This window comes from Salmo trutta, chromosome 18 (assembly GCF_901001165.1).
Source record: "Salmo trutta chromosome 18, fSalTru1.1, whole genome shotgun sequence".
Taxonomy (NCBI): Eukaryota; Metazoa; Chordata; class Actinopteri; order Salmoniformes; family Salmonidae; genus Salmo; species Salmo trutta.
In genome coordinates this window covers 26,218,027-26,238,313 of record NC_042974.1, presented here as the reverse complement: position 1 = coordinate 26,238,313, position 20,287 = coordinate 26,218,027, and the positions used below count along the sequence as shown (strand labels likewise).

Here is a 20,287-nt window from a genome sequence, read left to right as displayed (position 1 = left end):
ACCTTCTCCGCTGCTGTCCCGTCGATGTGGATAGGGGGGTTCTCCCTCTGCTGTTTCCTAAAGTCCACGATCATCTCCTTTGTTTTGTTGACATTGAGTGAGAGGTTATTTTCCTGACACCACACTCCGAGAGCCCTCACTTGGCGTTGTTGGTAATCAAGCCTACTACTGTTGTGTCATCTGCAAACTTGATGAATGAGTTGGAGGTGTGCATGGCCATGCAGTGATGGGTGAACAGGGAGTACAGGAGGGGCCCCTGTGTTGACGATCAGCAAAGTGGAGATGTGGTTTCCTACCTTCACCACCTGGGGGCGGCCTATCAGGAAGTCCAGGACCCAATTGCACAGGGCGGGGTTGAGACCCAGGGCCTCAAGCTTAATGATGAGCTTGTAGGGTACTATGATGTTGAATGCTGAGCTATAGTCAATTAACAGCATTCTTACATAGGTATTCCTCTTGTCCAGATGGGATAGGGCAGTGTGCAGTGTGATGGCGATTGCATCGTCTGTGGACCAATTGGAGCAGTAAGCAAATTGAAGTGGGTCTAGGGTGACAGGTAAGGTGGAGGTGATATGATCCTTGACTAGTCTCTCAAAGCACTTCATGATGACAGAAGTGAGTGCTATGGGGCAATAGTCATTTCGTTCAGTTACCTTTGCATTCTTGGGTACAGGAACAATGGTGGCCATCTTGAAGCATGTGGGGACAGCAGACTGGGATAGGGAGAGACCAGCCAGCTGGTCTGCACATGCTCTGAGGGATGCCGTCTGGGCCAGCAGCATTGCGAGGGTTTACACGTTTAAACTTCTTACTCACGTCGGCCACAGAGAAGGAGAGCCCACGGTCCTTGGTAGTTGGCACATCGGTGGCACTGTGTTTTCCTCACAGCAGGCAAAGAAAATGTTTAGCTTTTCTGGCAGCAAGACGTCGGTGTCCTTGACGTGGCTGGTTTTCCTTTTGTAGTCCGTGATTGTCTGTAAACCCTGCCACATACGTCTCGTGTCTGAGCCGTTGAATTGCGACTCTATTTTGTCTCGATATTGCCATTTTGCCTGTTTCATTGCCTTGCGGAGGGAATGACTACTCTGTTTGTATTCTGCCATATTCCCTGTCACCTTGCCTTGGTTAAATGCGGTGCTTCGTGCTTTCAGTTTTGCGTGAATGCTGCCATCTATCCATGGTTTCTGGTTAGGGTAGGTTTTAATTGTCACAGTGGGTACACCATCTCCTATACACTTCTTGATAAACTCAGTGACTGTCTCGGTGTACATGTTCATATTATACCCAGAAGCTACCCGGAACATATCCCAGTCCGCGTGATCAAAACAACCTTGAAGCGTGGATTCCGATTGCTCAGACCAGCTTTGAATAGTCCTTAGCACGGGTGCTTCCTGTTCGAGTTTCTGCCTATAGGAAGAGAGGAGCAAAATGGAGTTGTGATCAAATTTGCTGGATGGAGGGCGGGAGAGGGCCTTCTATGCATCACGGAAGTTAGAGTAACAATGGTCCAGAATTTTTCCAGCGTGAGTGCTACAGTCTATATGCAGATAGAATTTAGCTAGCCTTTTCCTCAAATTCGCTTTGTTAAATCCCCAGCTACAATAAATGCAGTCTCAGGATATATGGTTTCCAGTTTGCATGAAGTTCCTTGAGGGCCATCGTGGTATCGGATTGAGGGGGGATATTGGGACATTAAAACTATGAAATAACACATATTTAATCAAAAAAGTGTTAAACAAATCAACATATCTTTTAGATTTTTCAAAGTAGCCACCCTTTGCATTGATTACAGCTTTGCACACACTTGGCAATTCTCTCAACCAGCTTCACCTGGAATGCTTTTCCAACAGTCTTGAATGAGTTCCCACATATGCTGAGCACTTGATGCCTGCTTTTCCTTCACTATGCGGTCCAACTCATCCCAAATCATCTCAATTGGGTTGAGGTCAGGTGATTGTGGAGGCCAGGTCATCTGATGCAGCACTCCATCACTCTCCTTCTTGGTCAAATAGCCCTAACACAGACTGGAGGTTTGTTGGGTCATTGTCCTGTTGAAAAACAAAAGTGCAAACCAGATGGGATGGCGTATTGCTGCAGAATGCTGTGGTAGCCATGCTGGGTAGCCATGCCTTGAATTGTAAATAAATCACTGACTGTGTCACCAGCAAAGCACCCACACACCATCACACCTCCTCCTCCATGCTTCATGGTTGGAACCACACATGCAGAAACCATCCGTTCACCTTCTCTGCATTTCAAAAAGACACTTCGGTTGGAACCAGAAATCTCAAATTTGGGCTCATCAGACCAAAGGACAGATTTCCACCGGTCTAATGTCCATCGCTCGTGTTTCTTAGCCCAAGCAAGTCTCTTCTTCTTATTGGTGTCCTTTGATAGTGGTTTCTTGGTTGCAATTCGACCATGAAGGATGATTCACACAGTCTCCTCTGAACAGTTGATGTTGAGATGTGTCTGTTACTTGAACTCTGTGAAGCATTAATTTTGGCTGCCATTTCTTAGGCTGGTAACTCTAATGAACTTATCCTCTACAGCAGAGGTAACTCTGGGTCTTCCTTTCCTGTGGCGGTCCTCATGAGAGCCAATTTCATCATAGCGCTTGATGGTTTTTGCGACTGCACTTGAAGAAACTTTCAAAGTTCTTGGAATTTTCCATATTGACCTTCATGTCTTACAACCTGTTAGGGATAGGGGGCAGTATTTTCACGTTCGGATGAAAAGCATGCCCAGAGTAAACTGCCTGCTACTCGGACCCAGAGGCAAATATATTAGTAGATTTGGATAGAAAACACTCTGAAGTTTCTAAAACTGTTTGAATTATGTCTATGAGTATAACACAACTCATATGGCAGGCAAAAACCTGAGAAAAATCCAACCAGGAAGTGGGAAATCTGAAGCTTGTAGTCTTTTCAAGTCATTGCCTATCTAACACACAGTGATTTAGGGTTCATTTTAATTTTGCACTTCCTAAGGCTTCCACTAGATGTCAACAGTCTTTAGAACCTTGTTTCAGGCTTTTGGAGTAGTAACCAGATTAAATCGGGTACGTTTTTTATCCGGCCGTGCAAACACTGCCCCCTATCCCCAACAGGTTAAAATGGTGTAAATTAGTCATATGTTTGAGAAATTGAAGTAATAGCATTTCTAAGGTATTTGAATATCGCGCCACAGGATTACACTGGCTGTTGAGTAGGTGGGCGTCCCACTGGCCCAGAGAGGTTAAAAAAAGTATTCTGGGGTTGATCTGCTTCATCCATTTTTATACAGCTCTCTGCCCCCCTGATTGCTGAATCATTAACCCATATTTTTAACCTGATGAATATATCTGGTACTATCCCCAAGGTTTGGAAGGTGGCCCATGTACTCCCCCTTCACAAAGATGATGACACTTGTGACCTAAATAATTATCGCCCTATTTCTGAACTTTGTTGCCTAGCTTAAATATTAGAATGCTAAGTAATTCTCAGCTAAGATCTTTCTTATCTTTGAAATGTATTCTTAATGTACATTATTCAGGTTTAAGACCAGGTCATACACCGTACTATCTCTGCTGCATCCCTAGTTATAAATTATGCGGTTACATTGTGCTGCCCTCTTTATTGATCTGTCAAAGGCTTTTCGATACTGTTGATCACTCATTGCAAATTCAGAGGCTTTCCTCAATTGGCCTAGACCACCTTGCTGGTTTAAAAATTACTTGACAAATAGAACTCAATGTGTATCTACTGATGATGTTAAATCAGGTTTCCTGGATATTACAAAAGGTGTCCTGTAGGGGTTGATTCTGGGTCCTGTACTTTTTACTGTTTCCATTAACAATGTCGACTTGTCTGTAAAGAAATTGTAACCTGCACTTGTATGCTGATGATACTGTTGTGTATGCTATTGTCCCCACAGTCGACCAGGCTCTATCTGAACTACAGTCTGCCTTCATTGTATTACAGAAAAACTTTATTGACCTGAAATGAGTATTGAACGCAAGTAAAACTAAGTATATGTTGTTCTCTAAAGCGCATAAAAGTAATTGATGACTTAAGCATATGTACTTTGGATGGTTTCCATATTGATCATGTCCCTGCTTACAAATATCTGGGCATCTGGATAGATGAAAAGCTGTCTTTTCAAAAGCATGTTGATGAGTCAGTTAAGAAGCTGAGAATAAAAATGGGCTTCTTCTATAGAAAAAAGGTCCTGCCTCTCGCTAAATAGTAGAAAGCAGATTATTCAGTCGACATTCCAATCGGTCCTAGACTATGGCGACATCACCTGGATGAACGCAGCTGCCACTTCAATAAAGCCGTTAGATGCAGTTTATCATAGCGCACTGCTTTTTATTGCAGGTGACAATTTTAGTACTCATCCCTGCATTCTCTACCAGAAAGTTGGTTGGCCCTCTTTGATGTCACGTAGGTTGATACATTGATTCAAAAATCGTATTACAGTGAAATGTATAACTGTAAATGTTCTACAGTGGTTTTACAGTACAGTAACATATTTTACAATCATATAAAGTACTGTAATTAAATTTTTTTAACAAACATCCTTGTGTAATAATAAGCCATTAACTAATATGTTACATTCACTGAATAAATGTAACTCCCACTAAGATATTTTATGTTTAACAATTCTGCGGTTCTGTGCATGGTGGCCCTCAAGAGCTTTTGATGGTGATCTGGTGGTCCCCGGAAAGGAAAAGGTTTATAACCACTACATTAAAATCCAAGCCTTTGGTTTGTGTGTCTATTAAAGACACGTAGACAGTGTGCATGATCACAGTGGATTGTATTTGTTCTCTTATTAAAGAGTTAGATGACAGCCTCCCAAATCCCCTGTATATCAGCTTTGGAGGTATTTGAGCAAAAAATTCCTCTGTGAGTAATAACGGAAACTTGAGAGAAAGACATCTAATACCTCTGTTTGCACTGCCGTGTCTTGTCCCAGTAAGCCACATGTCAGAGTCACATGTTGGCACAGCAGTGGTAGCTCAGCGGTAATTACACCTATAGCCATTGATTGAGTTCCCTTGCTGCTACCAGGTGCTGTGCAACAAAGGAAGACAAGTAGCACTTCTGTGTGGATAATGTGAGTCTTTGAAGAGAAGAGTCTCCCCCAGCAGCAATCAAGAGCTCCCCTTCATCTGTGGCTTCAGCCCTGTGGAAGTAGAGGATGAGAGAGACTGGTCCTGGACTGTCTGAGTATCTGGAGGACACCAGGAGAGACATCTTGCTTGTTGTGAAGACAAGTACTTTAGAGCTGTCTTCAATCTCTTTATGACAAGGTTATTTGCCACGTGCACAGGCTACAACAGGTGTAAAAAAAGTACCGTGAAATTCATACCTTGAGAGGTCTTTCCAACAATGCTGTGATAATAATAGTAATATAGAAAATAATAGAAAATAGAATACAAAAGAAAAATATTTATTTTACATAAGATTCTGGATAATCTTTATTGCCATTTCATTCATCACAAATGAACAAAATAGCATAGAAAAATATACACTCAGTGTACAAATCATTAGGAACACCTTCCTAATATTGCGTTGCATCCTTATTGCCCTCAGAACAACCTCAATTTGGAGCATGGACTCTACAAGGTGTTGAAAGCATTCCACAGGGATGCTGGCCCATGTTGACTCCAATACTTCCCGCAGCTGTGTCAAGTTGACTGGATGTCCTTTGGGTGGTGGACCATTCTTAATACACACGGGAAACTGTTGAGCATGAAAACCCCATCAACGTTGCAGTTCTTGACACACTCAAACCAGTGCGCCTGGCACCTACCACCATACCCCGTTCAAAGGCACTTAAATCTTTTGTCTTGTCCATTAACCCTCTGAATGGCACACATACACAATCCATGTCTCAATTGTCTCAAGGCTTAAAAATCCTGTCTCAATTGTCTCAAGGCGTAAAAATCCAGTCTCCTCCCCTTCATTTACACGGATTGAAGTTAATTTAACAGATGACATCAATAAGGGATCATAGCTTTCACCTTGATTCACCTGGTCTGTCTATGTAATGGAAAGAACATGTTTTGTAGACAGTGTACAGTATAACATCACTTTAAGCATAAACATCACATAAAAATACCACTTCTTAAAGAACTGAGCAACACATACACTTGATTAAACATATTGCTGTATGAACACTGTATTTGGTAAAAATGACGATGTATTTGACAGACATATTAGTAAATCAAGACAAAAACATAATGGCATTCTACAACATCACATGGTTATGAAAATAATGTCAAATTCAGATGCAATGATTGCATTTATTTTCCTATCTTTGTTTCACACTAACTGGTATTCAGCCATTTCAAGAACGTATTCCACATAGCTACGAAATTTTTCTGAATATAACATATGGCTTGTTAATTACAGCTGTAAAATTCCACTGTCTAGTCTCCATTCAATTCACTCCCATGAGTCTGTTCTCCTTATTAGGGCATTCTAGAAGGTGGGGCCTGTCTCTGGAGGAAAGGGCCAGAGTTGCCTCCTCACACCATCTCCCCTTACCCATCGCTGGCCATGCTTCCCCGTCGGCTCAGCCTCAACTCCACCAGGCCCATCTTATTGATGGAGCTCTTGAGGGAGTTTTGGAACATGGAGCTGGATAAGCAGTAGATGACCGGGTCCAGGGCGCTGTTAAGGTAGGTGAAGCCAATGGACAGGCTGAAAAGCTGGCCTGCCATTTTGAAGGAGTCACAGTCCAAGGGTCTGAACGCCTTGATATAGAGCGAAACCAGGCCTGTAGCGATGCCAGGAAAGAAACACAGCACAAACACAGCCACAATTAGCCCCACCACGCGGATGGCCCGCCGCACCTTCTTCTCTTTGTCCAGCTGCCGTTGGCGCAGGATGCAGGCAATCCTGGCTGAGCAGAACAGCAGGAGCAGCAGGGGCAGGAAGAACTCCCCGATGAACACCATGTAGTGCAGCAGGATCGCTGGGGGAATCACAGAGTAGGAACTGAAGCTGCGGCACAGGGAGACGTTGCCATGTTCACTTACGAGGTTGGTGGCCAGCAGGGGGAGCCGCAGGGAGATCACTACCGCCCAGATGCCCCCCGCCACCATTCCCGCCTGGGTAGACGTCATGTGGTTGATGTGGTGGTGCGGATGGACCACCTTGAAGTATCGGTCGAAGGCCACGCTAGTCATGAAGGCAATGCTTGCCGAACGGTTGACAGCCAGCATGAAGAGGTTGATCCGGCACCAGGCGTCGCCAAACACCCAGTGTTCCCCACGGAGCAGGTTGTCAATGCGGAAAGGCAGGCAGATGAGCAGCATGAAGTCAGCCAGGACCAGGTTGAAGAGAAACAGAGTGTTGACCCTCCAGATCTTCAGACGACAAGTGAAGATCCACAGGGCCACTACGTTGCCTGGCAGGCCCAGTAGGAGCTCTATAATCAGGACAGGAGGCAGTATGTCGGCCACCAGATGCTGAGCGGATGGGCAGTGCAAGGACTGGTTTTCTCTGCCAGTAGAGTTATCGTGTGCTACTGTAGTCATTTCAGCCATCGTTAGATTGAGTATGACTTCGCTGCCAGGAAACGTTGGATGTTGCCGTTTTTCAAAAAGTCCACCTCTTCCTTTTTTCAGAGCATCTCAGGGGAATATCTGTACAAACAAGGAAAATGTGAGAAAATAAAGTACATTTTTAACTGGGTCATGCTTTCAAGACAGACACACAGACAAATGTATTTTCTAAGAAATGTCTGTTCATTTTTATTTCTTAATTTAACCTTTATTTAACTAGGCAAGTCAGTTAAGAACAAATTCTTATTTACAATGACAGTCAAACCCGGCCAAACCCAGGCCAATTGCGGGAAGCCCTATGGGACTCCCAATCACGGCCGATGTGATTCAGCCTGGATTCAAACCAGGGACTGTAGTGTCGCCTCTTGCACTGAGATGCAGTTCCTTAGACCTCTGCGCCATTCGGGAGCCCCTTATTTGGTAAAAAATAATAAAAAAATCATGCTTTCCCATGGGAAAGAGCTCAGCAAAACTAGGCTGGTTGAGGTGCGACCCACGTGACTACACGAGCTACACTACTACAGCGTTATTCTAAATTGCTTTTTTCCCTCATCAATCTACACACAATGCCCCATAATGACAAAGCAAAAACAGATTTTTATAAATTGTTTGTAGAGTCACCTTTTGCAGCAATTACAGCTGCAAGTCTCTTGGGGTATGTCTTTATAAACTTGGAATATCTTGTCACTGGGATTTATGCCCATTCTTCAAGGCAAAACTGCTCCAGCACCTTCAAGTTGGATGGGTTCCGCTGGTGTTCAGCAATCTTTAAGTCATACCACATATTCTCAATTAGATTGAGGTCTGGGCTTTGACTAGGCCATTCCAAGACATTTAAATGTTTCCCCTTAAACCATTCGAGTGTTGCTTTAGCAGTATGCTTAGGGTCATTGTCCTGCTGGAAGGTGAACCTCTGTCCCAGTCTCAAATCTCTGGAAGACTGAAACAGGTTTCCCTCAAGAATTTTCCTGTATTTAGCGCCATCCATCATTCCTTCAATTCTGACCAGTTTCCCAGTCCCTGCCGATGAAAACATCCCCACAGCATGATGCTGCCACCACCATGCTTCACTGTGGGGATGGTACTCTCAGGGTGATGAGAGGTGTTGGGTTTGTGCCAGATATAGTGTTTTCCTTGATGGCCAAAAAATGACATTTTAGTCTCATCTGACCAGAGTACCTTCTTCCATATGTTTGGGGAGTCTCCCACATGCCTTTTGGCAAACACCAAACGTGTTTGCTTATTTTTTTCTTTAAGCAATGGCTTTTTTTCTGGCCACTCTTCCGTAAAACCCAGCTCTGTGGAGTGTACGGCTTAAAGTGGTCCTATGGACAGATACTCCAATCTCCGCTGTGGAGCTTTGCAGCTCCTTCAGGGTTATCTTTGGTCTCTTTGTTGCCTCTCGGATAAATGCCCTCCTTGCCTGGTCCATGCGTTCTCTTGGCATGTTTATTTGGTGCCATATTCTTTCCATTTTTTTAATAATGGATTTAATGGTGATCTGTGGGATGTTCAATGTTTCTGATATTTTTTTATAACCCAACCCTGATCTTTACTTCTCCACAACTTTGTCCCTGACCTGTTTGGACAGCTCCTTGGTCTTCATGGTACCACTTGCTTGGTGGTGCCCCTTGCTTAGTGGTGTTGAAGACTCTCAGAACAGTTGTATATATACTGAGATCATGTGGCAGATCATGTGACACTTACATTGCACAAAGGTGGACTTTATTTAACTAATTATGTGACTTCTGAAGATAATTGGTTGCACCAGATCTTATTTAGAGGCTTCATAGCAAAGGGGATGAACACATATGCACGCACCACTTTTCCATCTTTTATTTTTTAGTATTATTTTAAACAAGTTATTTTTTCCATTTCATTTCACCAATTTAAACTATTTTGTGTATGTCCATTACATGAAATCCAAATAAAAATCAATTTAAATTATAGGTTGTAATGCAACAAAACGGACCGTTTCTCCCTGGAATATAGAGATAGCGGAATTTAATAAAGCCATGGAGTCGCTGAAAGAAGCGCATGTTAATTTTACCAATTCGGCTTGAATATGAAAGAGCAAACTGGATAATGTAGGGCAACATTACCCGGTAAACAGGATAAATAAATTCAATAAAGGATTCAGGGAGGCAATTATGAATTGAAACAATCACATAAAACCAGAATAAGAAGCTCAATTTACCAGCGTTTTGATGTCAGCATTCTATCGTCAGAAAATACATTACGATGGGGGCCAGATATGACTCTGCTCGCCTCGCAGACGTGCGAGGGGTTAGTAGAGCCATAGAGAATATCAAAGCGTAAGGAGATATCTAAAACAGGGAGCTATGAGACTATTGGTTATGGGAAGAATGTGTGTAAGGTGACACTGGAACCTAGTGCAAAAGCAGGAAATGCAGCTATACAAGAGTTTGCATCTTTTTCAAAAGAGCAACAACTAATCGTTTTGAGGTTAGCAAGAATGGAACTTTCACATAGCGGTGTATGGTCTCTGTTCGATCAATGAGTGGTTCATAGAGATTACAGTTTATATGTGATGGAAGACGTATTAGATCACGTTTTACCTAACTTTTATTTAGAGTACCGATGGGATTTACAAATAGTCCCACTTGGTATCATTTTGCATTGAAACAATCGTTTCTGTGGTGATAAAATACGTGGATGATTTGTTATTAGCGTCGAAAAAGGGAAAATAAACTTCTATGAGAGATCACCACCTTAGTAAATTAGTTGGAGGAACAGGCAAAGCAAAATGTAACATATTTGGCGTTTTCAATTTCTGAGGGCAAGATACACATAACCCGGGATCGGGTAGAAACTATGCGTTCTGTGGCATGGCTAAACTCTCCTCACATGCTCAGAAAAGCGTAAGGGGTTTTCAATTTTGTTAGACATTTTATACCGTCATTCTCTGAAACTGCTAAGACACTTATGGGATGGAATCAAAAGTGTGAGGAAATGTTTGTCGAGTTAAATAAGTAATTGGGTTAAGCGCCAGCGTTGGGATTGCCAAATTTAAAATGAACTTTTAAATGTTTTAGTTAGTTTATGAACATGGTGGTGGATTGAAACAAACATTTAATGATTGGAGTAAGGACAGTGGACTTATGTTGATCATGTTCGGTATATAAGTAATACTATTGGCTTGCTGATTAAAAGGTAACATTGTGAATGCTAACGAAATGTACACTTTCTTTTCCAGAAAAAGGGTTTCCATTTTCTCTTGTCGAAATGTCCTTGGAGACTGCGATACTGGGGAAAGCGGTTATTGATAGTCGGTGGTTTTAAGAGTAAAAGTATCTGGATTAGGATGTAAATGGGGTTCCGGATGGATGTTTTCCCCAGGTTTAGTTACATTATGAGTAGTGGTCATAGAACGTAACGGATGGACGTTTTCTCCAGGTTTAGTTACATTATGAGTAGTGGTCATAGAACGTAACGGATGGACGTTTTCTCCAGGTTTAGTTACATTATGAGTAGTGGTCATAGAATGTAACCGATGGACGTTTTCTCCAGGTTTAGTTACATTATGAGTAGTGGTCATAGAACGTAACGGATGGACGTTTTCCCCAGGTTTAGTTACATTATGAGTAGTGGTCATAGAATGTAACCGATGGACGTTTTCTCCAGGTTAAGTTACATTATGAGTAGTGGTCATAGAGTTTTGAGAGGTTGGATATTCTTCCAACTGGAAGACACTTGATTGATTACATGTTATTCTTACAAAAGTTGCTGTAGGGACCATAATTTGGCTATCATTATGTATACATATATCTGTGGCAGGAGGAGAGGTGTTTGAGACAGAATGTTTAAAAAGGGCTGTTATTTAAATATTACGAATTAGTGATCTTGCTATAAGAAGAAAGTCTGTTGTCAGGAAATAACCCATGTGTTAGTGTGTATGTCCTCAGAAGAGAAGCAGCACATAGAAGCCAGAAATAACCAAGGCCATTGGCTGAATTCTGGAGATTGAGTGTACATCAAGATACACCAGGCTGGGGGTATACTTCTTACAGCACCTGTAGTGGTAAAGATCGTCATGTCTCTCTTCGGTGGGCGCATAATTCTCACAAGAAGTAAGGTCCAGCTGAATAATGGGTGAGCTTGAAAACACCATGACAGAGGACACGGAAAGAGAGAAAGAGAGAGAGACTAGATTCCACTGTAGACATACAGATGGGTTGGGTTTGGGAGCCACTTGTTCTATTGGTTAATGCATCATGTGAAAGAGGATAGATGTTAGGGTAATTGTACTCTAAACAACATGTTGAAGGCATTAATGTGAAAGCATATACAGTGTTGAATTACTTCAAGAAGATATAATGTTGATTAGGGATATGCAGATGCTTATCAGTTGAAATGGAGCAGATGGGAAACAAAGTGAAAATGACATGATTTGTGAACACCTCTCAGAACCTGGGGCCGAAAGGGGAAGACTGGGTGGAAGCATGAGGAAGCTTTTTAGGGCTTTTATTTTTGTGGAGTCCAGCAGAAAAGTATCCTGGAGGCATAGAGTCAGGTGAAGAGAGAGTGGGAATTGTCATGGTCTCAGATTTCGGTTTTCATGAATATATTTATGCATAACATATCACATTGTCAATACTGTTATGTTTTGTTTTTTGCTTTCCAAGTCTTATGCTTAGGAACCAGAAGGAGAGGGGGTCACCAGCTTCAGCTTGAATGTTAGTTGTTGTCTGTTGAGTGATGGAAATAAGAGGGTGTATGATGTGATCATAGAACAGAGGCCATAAGTCTCTAAGTTTGAATGCCTCACAGAAAGAAGGCAGAAACCTGAACCAGGACCAGAGGTTCCACGTCTGGTGATCCAAGGTGACCAGGTCCGAGTGTTCCGGAAGAATGGAATGAGCCAAGGAGGGAGGGTCCCTACAAGGTGGCTCGACCAACGTTAACTGCTGTCCAGGTGAAAGGAAGCAACACGTGGTACCATCTAAACCACTGTACCAAAGTCCCGTCGGAAAGGAGGATACAACCACCAGGCCATGAAGACGCAGAGGATGCTAATACATCAGGTGGGTGTCTAAAGGGAACGGGAGCAGAGGAGATCGATGCACCAGGCAGGGGCCAGGCAGGATCCAGGAAGAAGCTGAAGAAGAGGTGGATCAAGGAGCAACTTCCAACAGCAAACAGACACTATCTCCTGAATATCCAGAGAGTCCGGGAATGGGGAGGAGTGACATGCCTGTTGCTCCTGATGACATACCTACTCTGGCAGATACCCTTGACAGAGGTGCTGTCCAAGGGGACGGAGAAACAACGACAGGAGAATGGAAAGGAGACTTTCTTATCATCAACTTCTCTGTCCTCACATGGTCTTTCTAACAGACAGTGAACCAGGACAGATGAAGAATGGTAGAATGGCCTTGACAGCAACAGCGACAAACCTAGAAGAAATTGTAAAATCATCTCCCACTAGAGACTAGTACACCAACTAAGACAATAGCAAAATCACAAGAAAGTGGGTTGATGCAGAAAATCTGGACATCTGTTACCAACTGGGGTAGCTACAATGAAGAAACTACCCCAGAATCAAACATTGATCAAAAATGTAGAAAAGCAATTACAAAATGGCTTGTATAAGTGGGCTCAGTACACAACAGCTAAACATAGGATGGACAATTGCATTTTGTGTAGCAAATAACCTTTGTCTGATCTTTTAATAGTACCTGAACTTGCATCATTTGAAGAATGTGTTAAATGGAAAATGTTCAATGTATTCAGAGAAAATACTACATTCCTTTGTGTAACATAGAATGCAGGTTGGCATTAGGTAGCGCTAAAGGTAGAAGTGAATTAAACAAAAATTGTCACGTCCTGACCATAGTAAGTTGTTATTTTCTATGGTAGAGTAGGTCAGGGCGTGACAGGGGGTGTTTGTCTGTTTTTGTATTTCTATGTTCAGTTTCTAGTTTTGTATATCTATGTTGGTGTTGTTTGGGTTGATCTCCAATTGGAGGCAGCTGATCCTCGTTATCTCTAATTGGAGGTCATATTTAAGTTGATGTTTGTTCCACCTGTTTTTGTGGGTGATTCATTTTGAGTAGTGTGTTTTCCTCTCTGCGTTTTGTGTTTCAAGTATTTAATGTATTGCATTTAGTTTCACGGAACAAATAAATATGTGGAACTACAAACACGCTGCATTTTGTTCCTTTCCTTCAGACAGACAAAAATATGTTGGGAGAACATGAATGTGCAACATATGACATAAGAACTGAATTAAATGGTCCTCATAATGGTAGGTTTACTGTTGTAAAAAGTAAATATGTGTCACGTCCTGACCAGTAAAAGGGGTTGTTTGTTATTGTAGTTTGGTCAGGGCGTGGCAGGGGGTGTTTGTTTAGTGTGTTTCGGGGTTAATGTTCTATGTTTTCTATTTCTATGTGGTTTTTCTAGTTTTTCTATTTCTATGTTAGTTTTGTCAATGAACTCCAATCAGAGGTAGCTGTTTGTTGTTATCTCTGATTGGAGGCCATATTTAGTTGTGTGTGTTTTCACTTGTGTTTGTGGGTGATTGTTTCCTGTATAGTCTGTGCACCTTACGGGACTGTTTTTGACGTTTGTTTTGTTTAAGTGTTTTTTCCTTTATTAAAATAAAGAAGATGATAAATATACCCGCTGCATTTTGGTCCGCTCCTCACGACGACCGTTACAATATGAATGTTTCTACAGCTATGATGATAGTGGGATAGATGTGAGAAACACTATTGTTAAATTATTTGGGTGTTAGAAACTGCAGGAGTTGGTAAATTTGATGATAAAGGAATGATTGTGAATCACAAAGGTAAATGTGGTAATATAACTCAAGTAGCATTATCTCTTGAAATGTTAAAGAATCAGGATAAAGGTATAGCTGATAGTTTCAGGATGTGTGGGCAGAACAAACTCTTGAATGTCTTCCCAAAAGACTGAAGAGGTCTCTGTATTTTAGTTAGAGCGATACAACAGGTGTCTATCATTAAATCACAGCAGGATGAGTCTGTAAAGCATAGAGTAAGGAGAGCCTATGAATCAGATCCAAAATTATACTTAGATGCAATTGGACAGCCGAGAGGAGTTCTTGATGAATACAAACCAAGAGATGAGGTTAAATCAGGGTTTGAATCAGTATTTCTTTGGATAACACCTAATAATAACAATGTACAAGATGGATCTTTTCCTTTAGCTATGACCAAACTGAAGGGATTGCGACAAGAGGTTAAGGATTTAAACCCATGCTTGGGACTGGTTGGATTTAGCTTTAGGTAAATGGGGTTACTCCAGGAGGAGGATATGATTGCAATGATTATGGTGATCAAGGTTTTCCTGTTTTTAGTAAAGCACCTGATTCTAATGTGCTTGATTGAAAACTGGACTGCTGCAATATGTATAACCTTGTAATCGCTTACTATGGAGTGTATTTTCTATTTCCTTTCTACCTTTGACAGGGATAAATGAAGTTAGAACTTCTGAATTTTGTTTACTTAAACTAGTAGGTAACATGGGGAAATTCCGGTTACAAGTGTCTACGGACCATGTCCTTAATTAACAGGTGTTTCAGTTGTGATATCACTGTTGTTACAGAGGTGTCCGCAAGGAAGGATCTTGCTTATGTGTTGTATTTAGAATGACATAAGGGTTTTCTTATTTTCTTTGTTTTACATAACTGAGATAACCTCATGCAAGGCTATGTATTACATGCTAATGCTTTTACATTGTATTTTCAGTTTGATTTTACTTTGTATTTGTACAGATTGGATCTTTTACTTCTTTCCATTGTATATGAATGGAGATGTTTGATCAGGTCTTTTTTGTGTTTATGGAGTCCCAATCGTTAGGCCAGATAGGGGAAAGTTTGCCCAGTCTTGATGATTTATGCTCCCTTGCCTTTGATTTATTTGTGTGTTTTAGTGTGAGACTGTTTAGTCTCAAAGGGGAGATTATGTGGGAGCAAAGCTCATGACTATGATAACGGTTCCATTATTAGCAGCATTTAGGCTGTCCACTTTGAAGAGCTGAGACAGAATAGCAATATAAGGAATGGAACGTATATGACCAGGGCCTGCTACCATTATAACCTATACAGCTGTCAGATATGGGCAAGAACGGAGATGGAGAGATAATAATGGAGAAAGGTCAAGGAAAGCTATTTTCATATAGAGGGAGGGGACCCTATATGTTATGCAAAGACAGAATCCTATGAAGGTAGGACTCTGTAAAATGAGAATTAATATTTTTCATGGAAGGGCTCGGCTATGTTACGTGTGTAATAGGGTCCTTCCATGGAAGGGCTCGGCTTTGCTACTCTGTATTAAAGTCTATATTGAATTCACAAGTTCTCGTAAGAGTGTTATATTTCTGAGGCAATATTCCACGACAGTAGCAGCTAGCTAGCTGCGATGAGCCGATGCAAAGGTCCAGAGCTTACGTCAGGAATGTAGCGGCTTCTAGTCGTGTTAGTGAAGAGTCCAGGAGGCATCAGCTGTGTAGCTGCTGATAATAATGTTTACATATTGCTTTACTCATCTCATATGTATACACTGTATTCTATTCTTCTGTATTTTAGTCAATGCACTCCAACATTGCTTGTCCTAGTATTTATACATATATATAATACCTAGGTGTCTGGTTAGACTGTAAGCTCTCCTTCCAGACTCACATCAAACATCTCCAATTCAAAGTTAAATCTAGAATTGGCTTCCTATTTCGCAACAAAGCATCCTTCACTCATGCTGCCAAACATACCCTCGTAAAACTGACCATCCTACCGATCCTCAACTTCGGCGATGTCATTTACAAAATAGCCTCCAATACCCTACTGAATAAACTGGATGCAGTCTATCACAGTGCCATCCGTTTTGTCACCAAAGCCCCATATACTACCCACCACTGCGACCTGTACGCTCTCGTTGGCTGGCCCTCGCTTCATACTCGTCGCCAAACCCACTGGCTCCAGATCATCTACAAGACCCTGCTAGGTAAAGTCCCCCCTTATTTCAGCTCACTGGTCACCATAGCAGCACCCACCTGTAGCACGCGCTCCAGCAGGTATATCTCTCTGGTCACCCCCAAAGCCAATTCCTCCTTTGGCCGTGTCTCCTTCCAGTTCTCTGCTGCCAATGACCGGAACGAACTACAAAAATCTCTGAAACTGGAAACGCTTATCTCCCACACTAGCTTTAAGCACCAGCTGTCAGAGCAGCTCACAGATCACTGCACCTGTACATAGCCCATCTATAATTTAGCCCAAACAACTACCGCTTCCCCTACTGTATTTATTTTATTTATTTATTTATTTTGCTCCTTTGCACCCCATTATTTATATTTCTACTTTGCACTTTCTTCCACTACAAATCTACCATTCCAGTGTTTTACTTGCTATATTGTATTTACTTTGCCACCATGGCCTTTTTTTGCCTTTACCTCCCTTATCTCACCTCATTTGCTCACATTGTATATAGACTTATTTTTCTACTGGATTATTGACTGTATGTTTGTTTTACTCCATGTGTAACTCTGTGTTGTTGTATGTGTCGAACTGCTTTGCTTTATCTTGGCCAGGTCACAATTGTAAATGAGAACTTGTTCTCAACTTGCCTACCTGGTTAAATAAAGGTGAATATATATATATATATTTCTTATTTCCATTCTTTTACTTTTAGATGTGTTTGTATTGTTGTGAATTGTTAGATACTACTGCACTGTTGGAGCTAGGAACACAAACATTTCGTTACACCCGCAATAACATCTGCTAAATATGTGTATGTGACCAATAACATTTTATTTGATTTAAATAGTGACTTCCCATTTTTCCAATTAAACAATGTTCTGTTTTAAATTCAAATATTACTTCTTTGTATATTCCAGCCTCACTTGCCATGCATTCAAAAACACACAGCGTAGAATTAAACGATGTATGTTCTAAGCTCAAAATGGACTCCTCCCTTCAATGCATGTTCACTGGAAATGCTTGCTATGTTTGCTTGTAAACACTATTTTTCATGAACAGCTTATGAAATTGCCTTTTGATGTAGAATAAGCCTTTGATGAGAAACATGAAACAGAAACAACATTTTGAAACAACATACAGTTTATATATATTGTTACGTTCCCCACAAAGAAAACCTAAAATGACGCTCAAACAGAAGGGGAAACTAACAGTCACTGACCAACAACCAAAAACGAAACAGGTGGGGTTTTAGGCGGGGTTCTGAAAGACACTGGATCCTATAAGACACCCACCATGAGCGACCACTAAATTTGCCCAAGAAGAAGCAAGCAAAAGAAAAACCCACAACAAACTTAAAGACAGGAATCAAACCAAAAAGGTAGAGCAAAACAAAATCTGGGAAATCAGAGAAAGGATTGTTTGTCTAGAAATCAAAATAGGGAGAGCCAACTAAAGATCAACCAAAGACAACTGCTAGCTAATATTGCAAGTTATAGCATTGTAATAGTGTATGTGTCAGTTGTCTAAGGAGGACATTAAACTCAACCATCTAGTTATCGGTCGTGTCGTGGCATCCCTTTCACCCACACACCTCACAAGTGTAATCACGACAACGTTACAACATTTTAACATATTTAAAATATGTATCCGCTACTCACCAGTCATGCGTTTGGGGTCAGTGTGACAACAATTGGGTTTGAAAGGCAGTCTATGCTCCCCTCAACATATCTCCTCTCCTGTGTGTCTCCACTGTTCAGGCGTTTCTGCTGGTTTAAAGAGGAACGTCTTGAGATTGACTTTAAGAATGACTTCCTCTGAGCACTGGCCAAAGCCAGTGTGACATCATAAACAGCAAGATCTCTGAGCTAATTCAGGAAGTTTGCAATCACAACCCAACCTTCATTTCAATGTCCTCTGGCTCACCCACACCACTTTATCTTTGTCATCGTTCTGACATGCAACTGCTTGTTCACAGCAATAGGGGATTTTGTTCCAAATACCAGTGAATCATGATATAGACTTAACATGAGATACGAGAAGGTGAAATGTGCTGGCCTAATAAGAAGAAAACTAGGCATACATCTGCTAGACGACTTTTTGCTGAGGCACACAGTTCCGCTTTTACCCAAGAGTCATCAAATCAAACTTGATTTGTCACATGCGCCGAATACAACAAGTGTAGACCTTACCGTGAAATGCTTACTTACAAGCCCTTAACCAACAGTGCAGTTCAAGAAGAGTTAAGAAAATATTTACCAAATTAAGTAAAAATAAAAAATGATAAAAAAGCAACATAAGAACATAACAATAACGAGGCTATATACAAAGGGGCACCGGTACCAAGTCAGTGTGTGGGGGTACAGGTTAGTTGAGGTAATTTGTACATGTAGGTAGGGATGAAGTGACTATAAATAGATAATAAACAGCTAGTAGCAGCAGTGTACAAAACAATGTAAATAGTCCGGTAGCCATTTGATTAATTGTTCAGCAGTCTTATGGCTTGGGGGTAGAAGCTGTTGAGGAGCCTTTTGGTCCTTGACTTGGCGCTCCGGTACTGCTTGCCTTGCAGTAGCAGAGAAAACAGTCTATGACTTGGGTAACTGGAGTGACAATTTTATAGGCTTTCCTCTGACACTGCCTATTATATAGTTTGTGGATGGCAGGAAGCTTGGCCCCAGTGATGTATTGGGCTGTATGCACTATGCTCTGTAGCGCCTTACGGTCAGATGCCGAGCAGTTGCCATACCAGGCAGTCACGCAACCGGTCAGGATGTCCTTAATGGTGCAGCTGTAGAACTGGGGATCCATGCCATATCTTGAGGAACTGGGGATCCATGCCATATCTTTTCAGTCTCCTAAGGGGAAAAAGGTTTTGTCGTGCCCTCTTCACGACTGTCTTGGTGTGTTTGGACCATGATAGTTCGTTGGTGATATGGACACCAAGGAACTTGAAACTCTCGACCCGCTCCACTACAGCCCAGTCGATGTTAATGTTCGGCCCGCCTTTTCCTGTAGTCCACGATCAGCTCCTTTGTCTTGCTTACATTGAGGGAGATGTTGTTGTCCTGAGACCACACTGCCAGTTCTCTGATCTCCTCCCCATAGGCTGTCTCATCATTGTCTGTGATCAGGCCTACCACTGTTGTGTTGTCAGCAAACTTAATGATGGTGTTGGAGTCGTGTTTGGCCACGCAGTCGTGGGTGAACAGGGAGTACAGGAAGTGGCTAAGTACACACCCCTGAGGGGCCTCAGTGTTGAGGATCAGCGTGGCAGACGTGTTGTTGCCAACCCTTATCACCTGTGGGACGGCCCATTAGGAAGTCCAGGATCCAGTTGCAGAGGGAGGTGTTAAATCCCAGGATCCTTAGTTTAATGATGAGCTTCCTGAGCTCTATGGTGTTGAATGCTGAGCTGTAGTCAATGAACAGCATTCTCACATAGGTGTTCCTTTTGTCCAGGTGGGAAAGGGCAGTGTGGACTACGATTGAGAGTGCGTCATCTGTGGATCTGTTGAGGCGGTATGCGAATTGGAGTGGGTCTCAGGGAGGATGTTGTTGATGTCAGCCATGAACAGCCTTTCAAAGCTCTTCATGGCTACAGACGTGAGTGCTATGGAGCGGTAATCATTTAGGCAGGTTACCTTTGCTTCTTTGGGCACAGGGAATATGGTGGTCTGCTTGAAACATGTAGGTATTACAGACTCGGTCAGGGAGAGGTTGAAAATGTCAGTGAAGATACTTGCCAGTTGGTCCACGCATGCTTGGAGTAC

The 20,287-nt window shown here is 42.0% G+C and overlaps 1 protein-coding gene across 1 annotated transcript; it reads right to left on the bottom strand.

Moving 5' to 3' along the window:
* Positions 1-6,139: 6,139 nt before the first annotated feature.
* Positions 6,140-18,344, bottom strand: LOC115153082 (hydroxycarboxylic acid receptor 2). The gene is made up of 2 exons (XM_029698127.1): positions 18,176-18,344; positions 6,140-7,639 (listed from the first exon to the last, which is right to left on the bottom strand). The coding sequence occupies exon 2, from the start codon at positions 7,538-7,540 to the stop codon at positions 6,533-6,535; it is 1,008 nt and encodes a 335-aa protein (XP_029553987.1). The 5' UTR covers positions 7,541-7,639; positions 18,176-18,344; the 3' UTR covers positions 6,140-6,532.
* Positions 18,345-20,287: the final 1,943 nt, after the last annotated feature.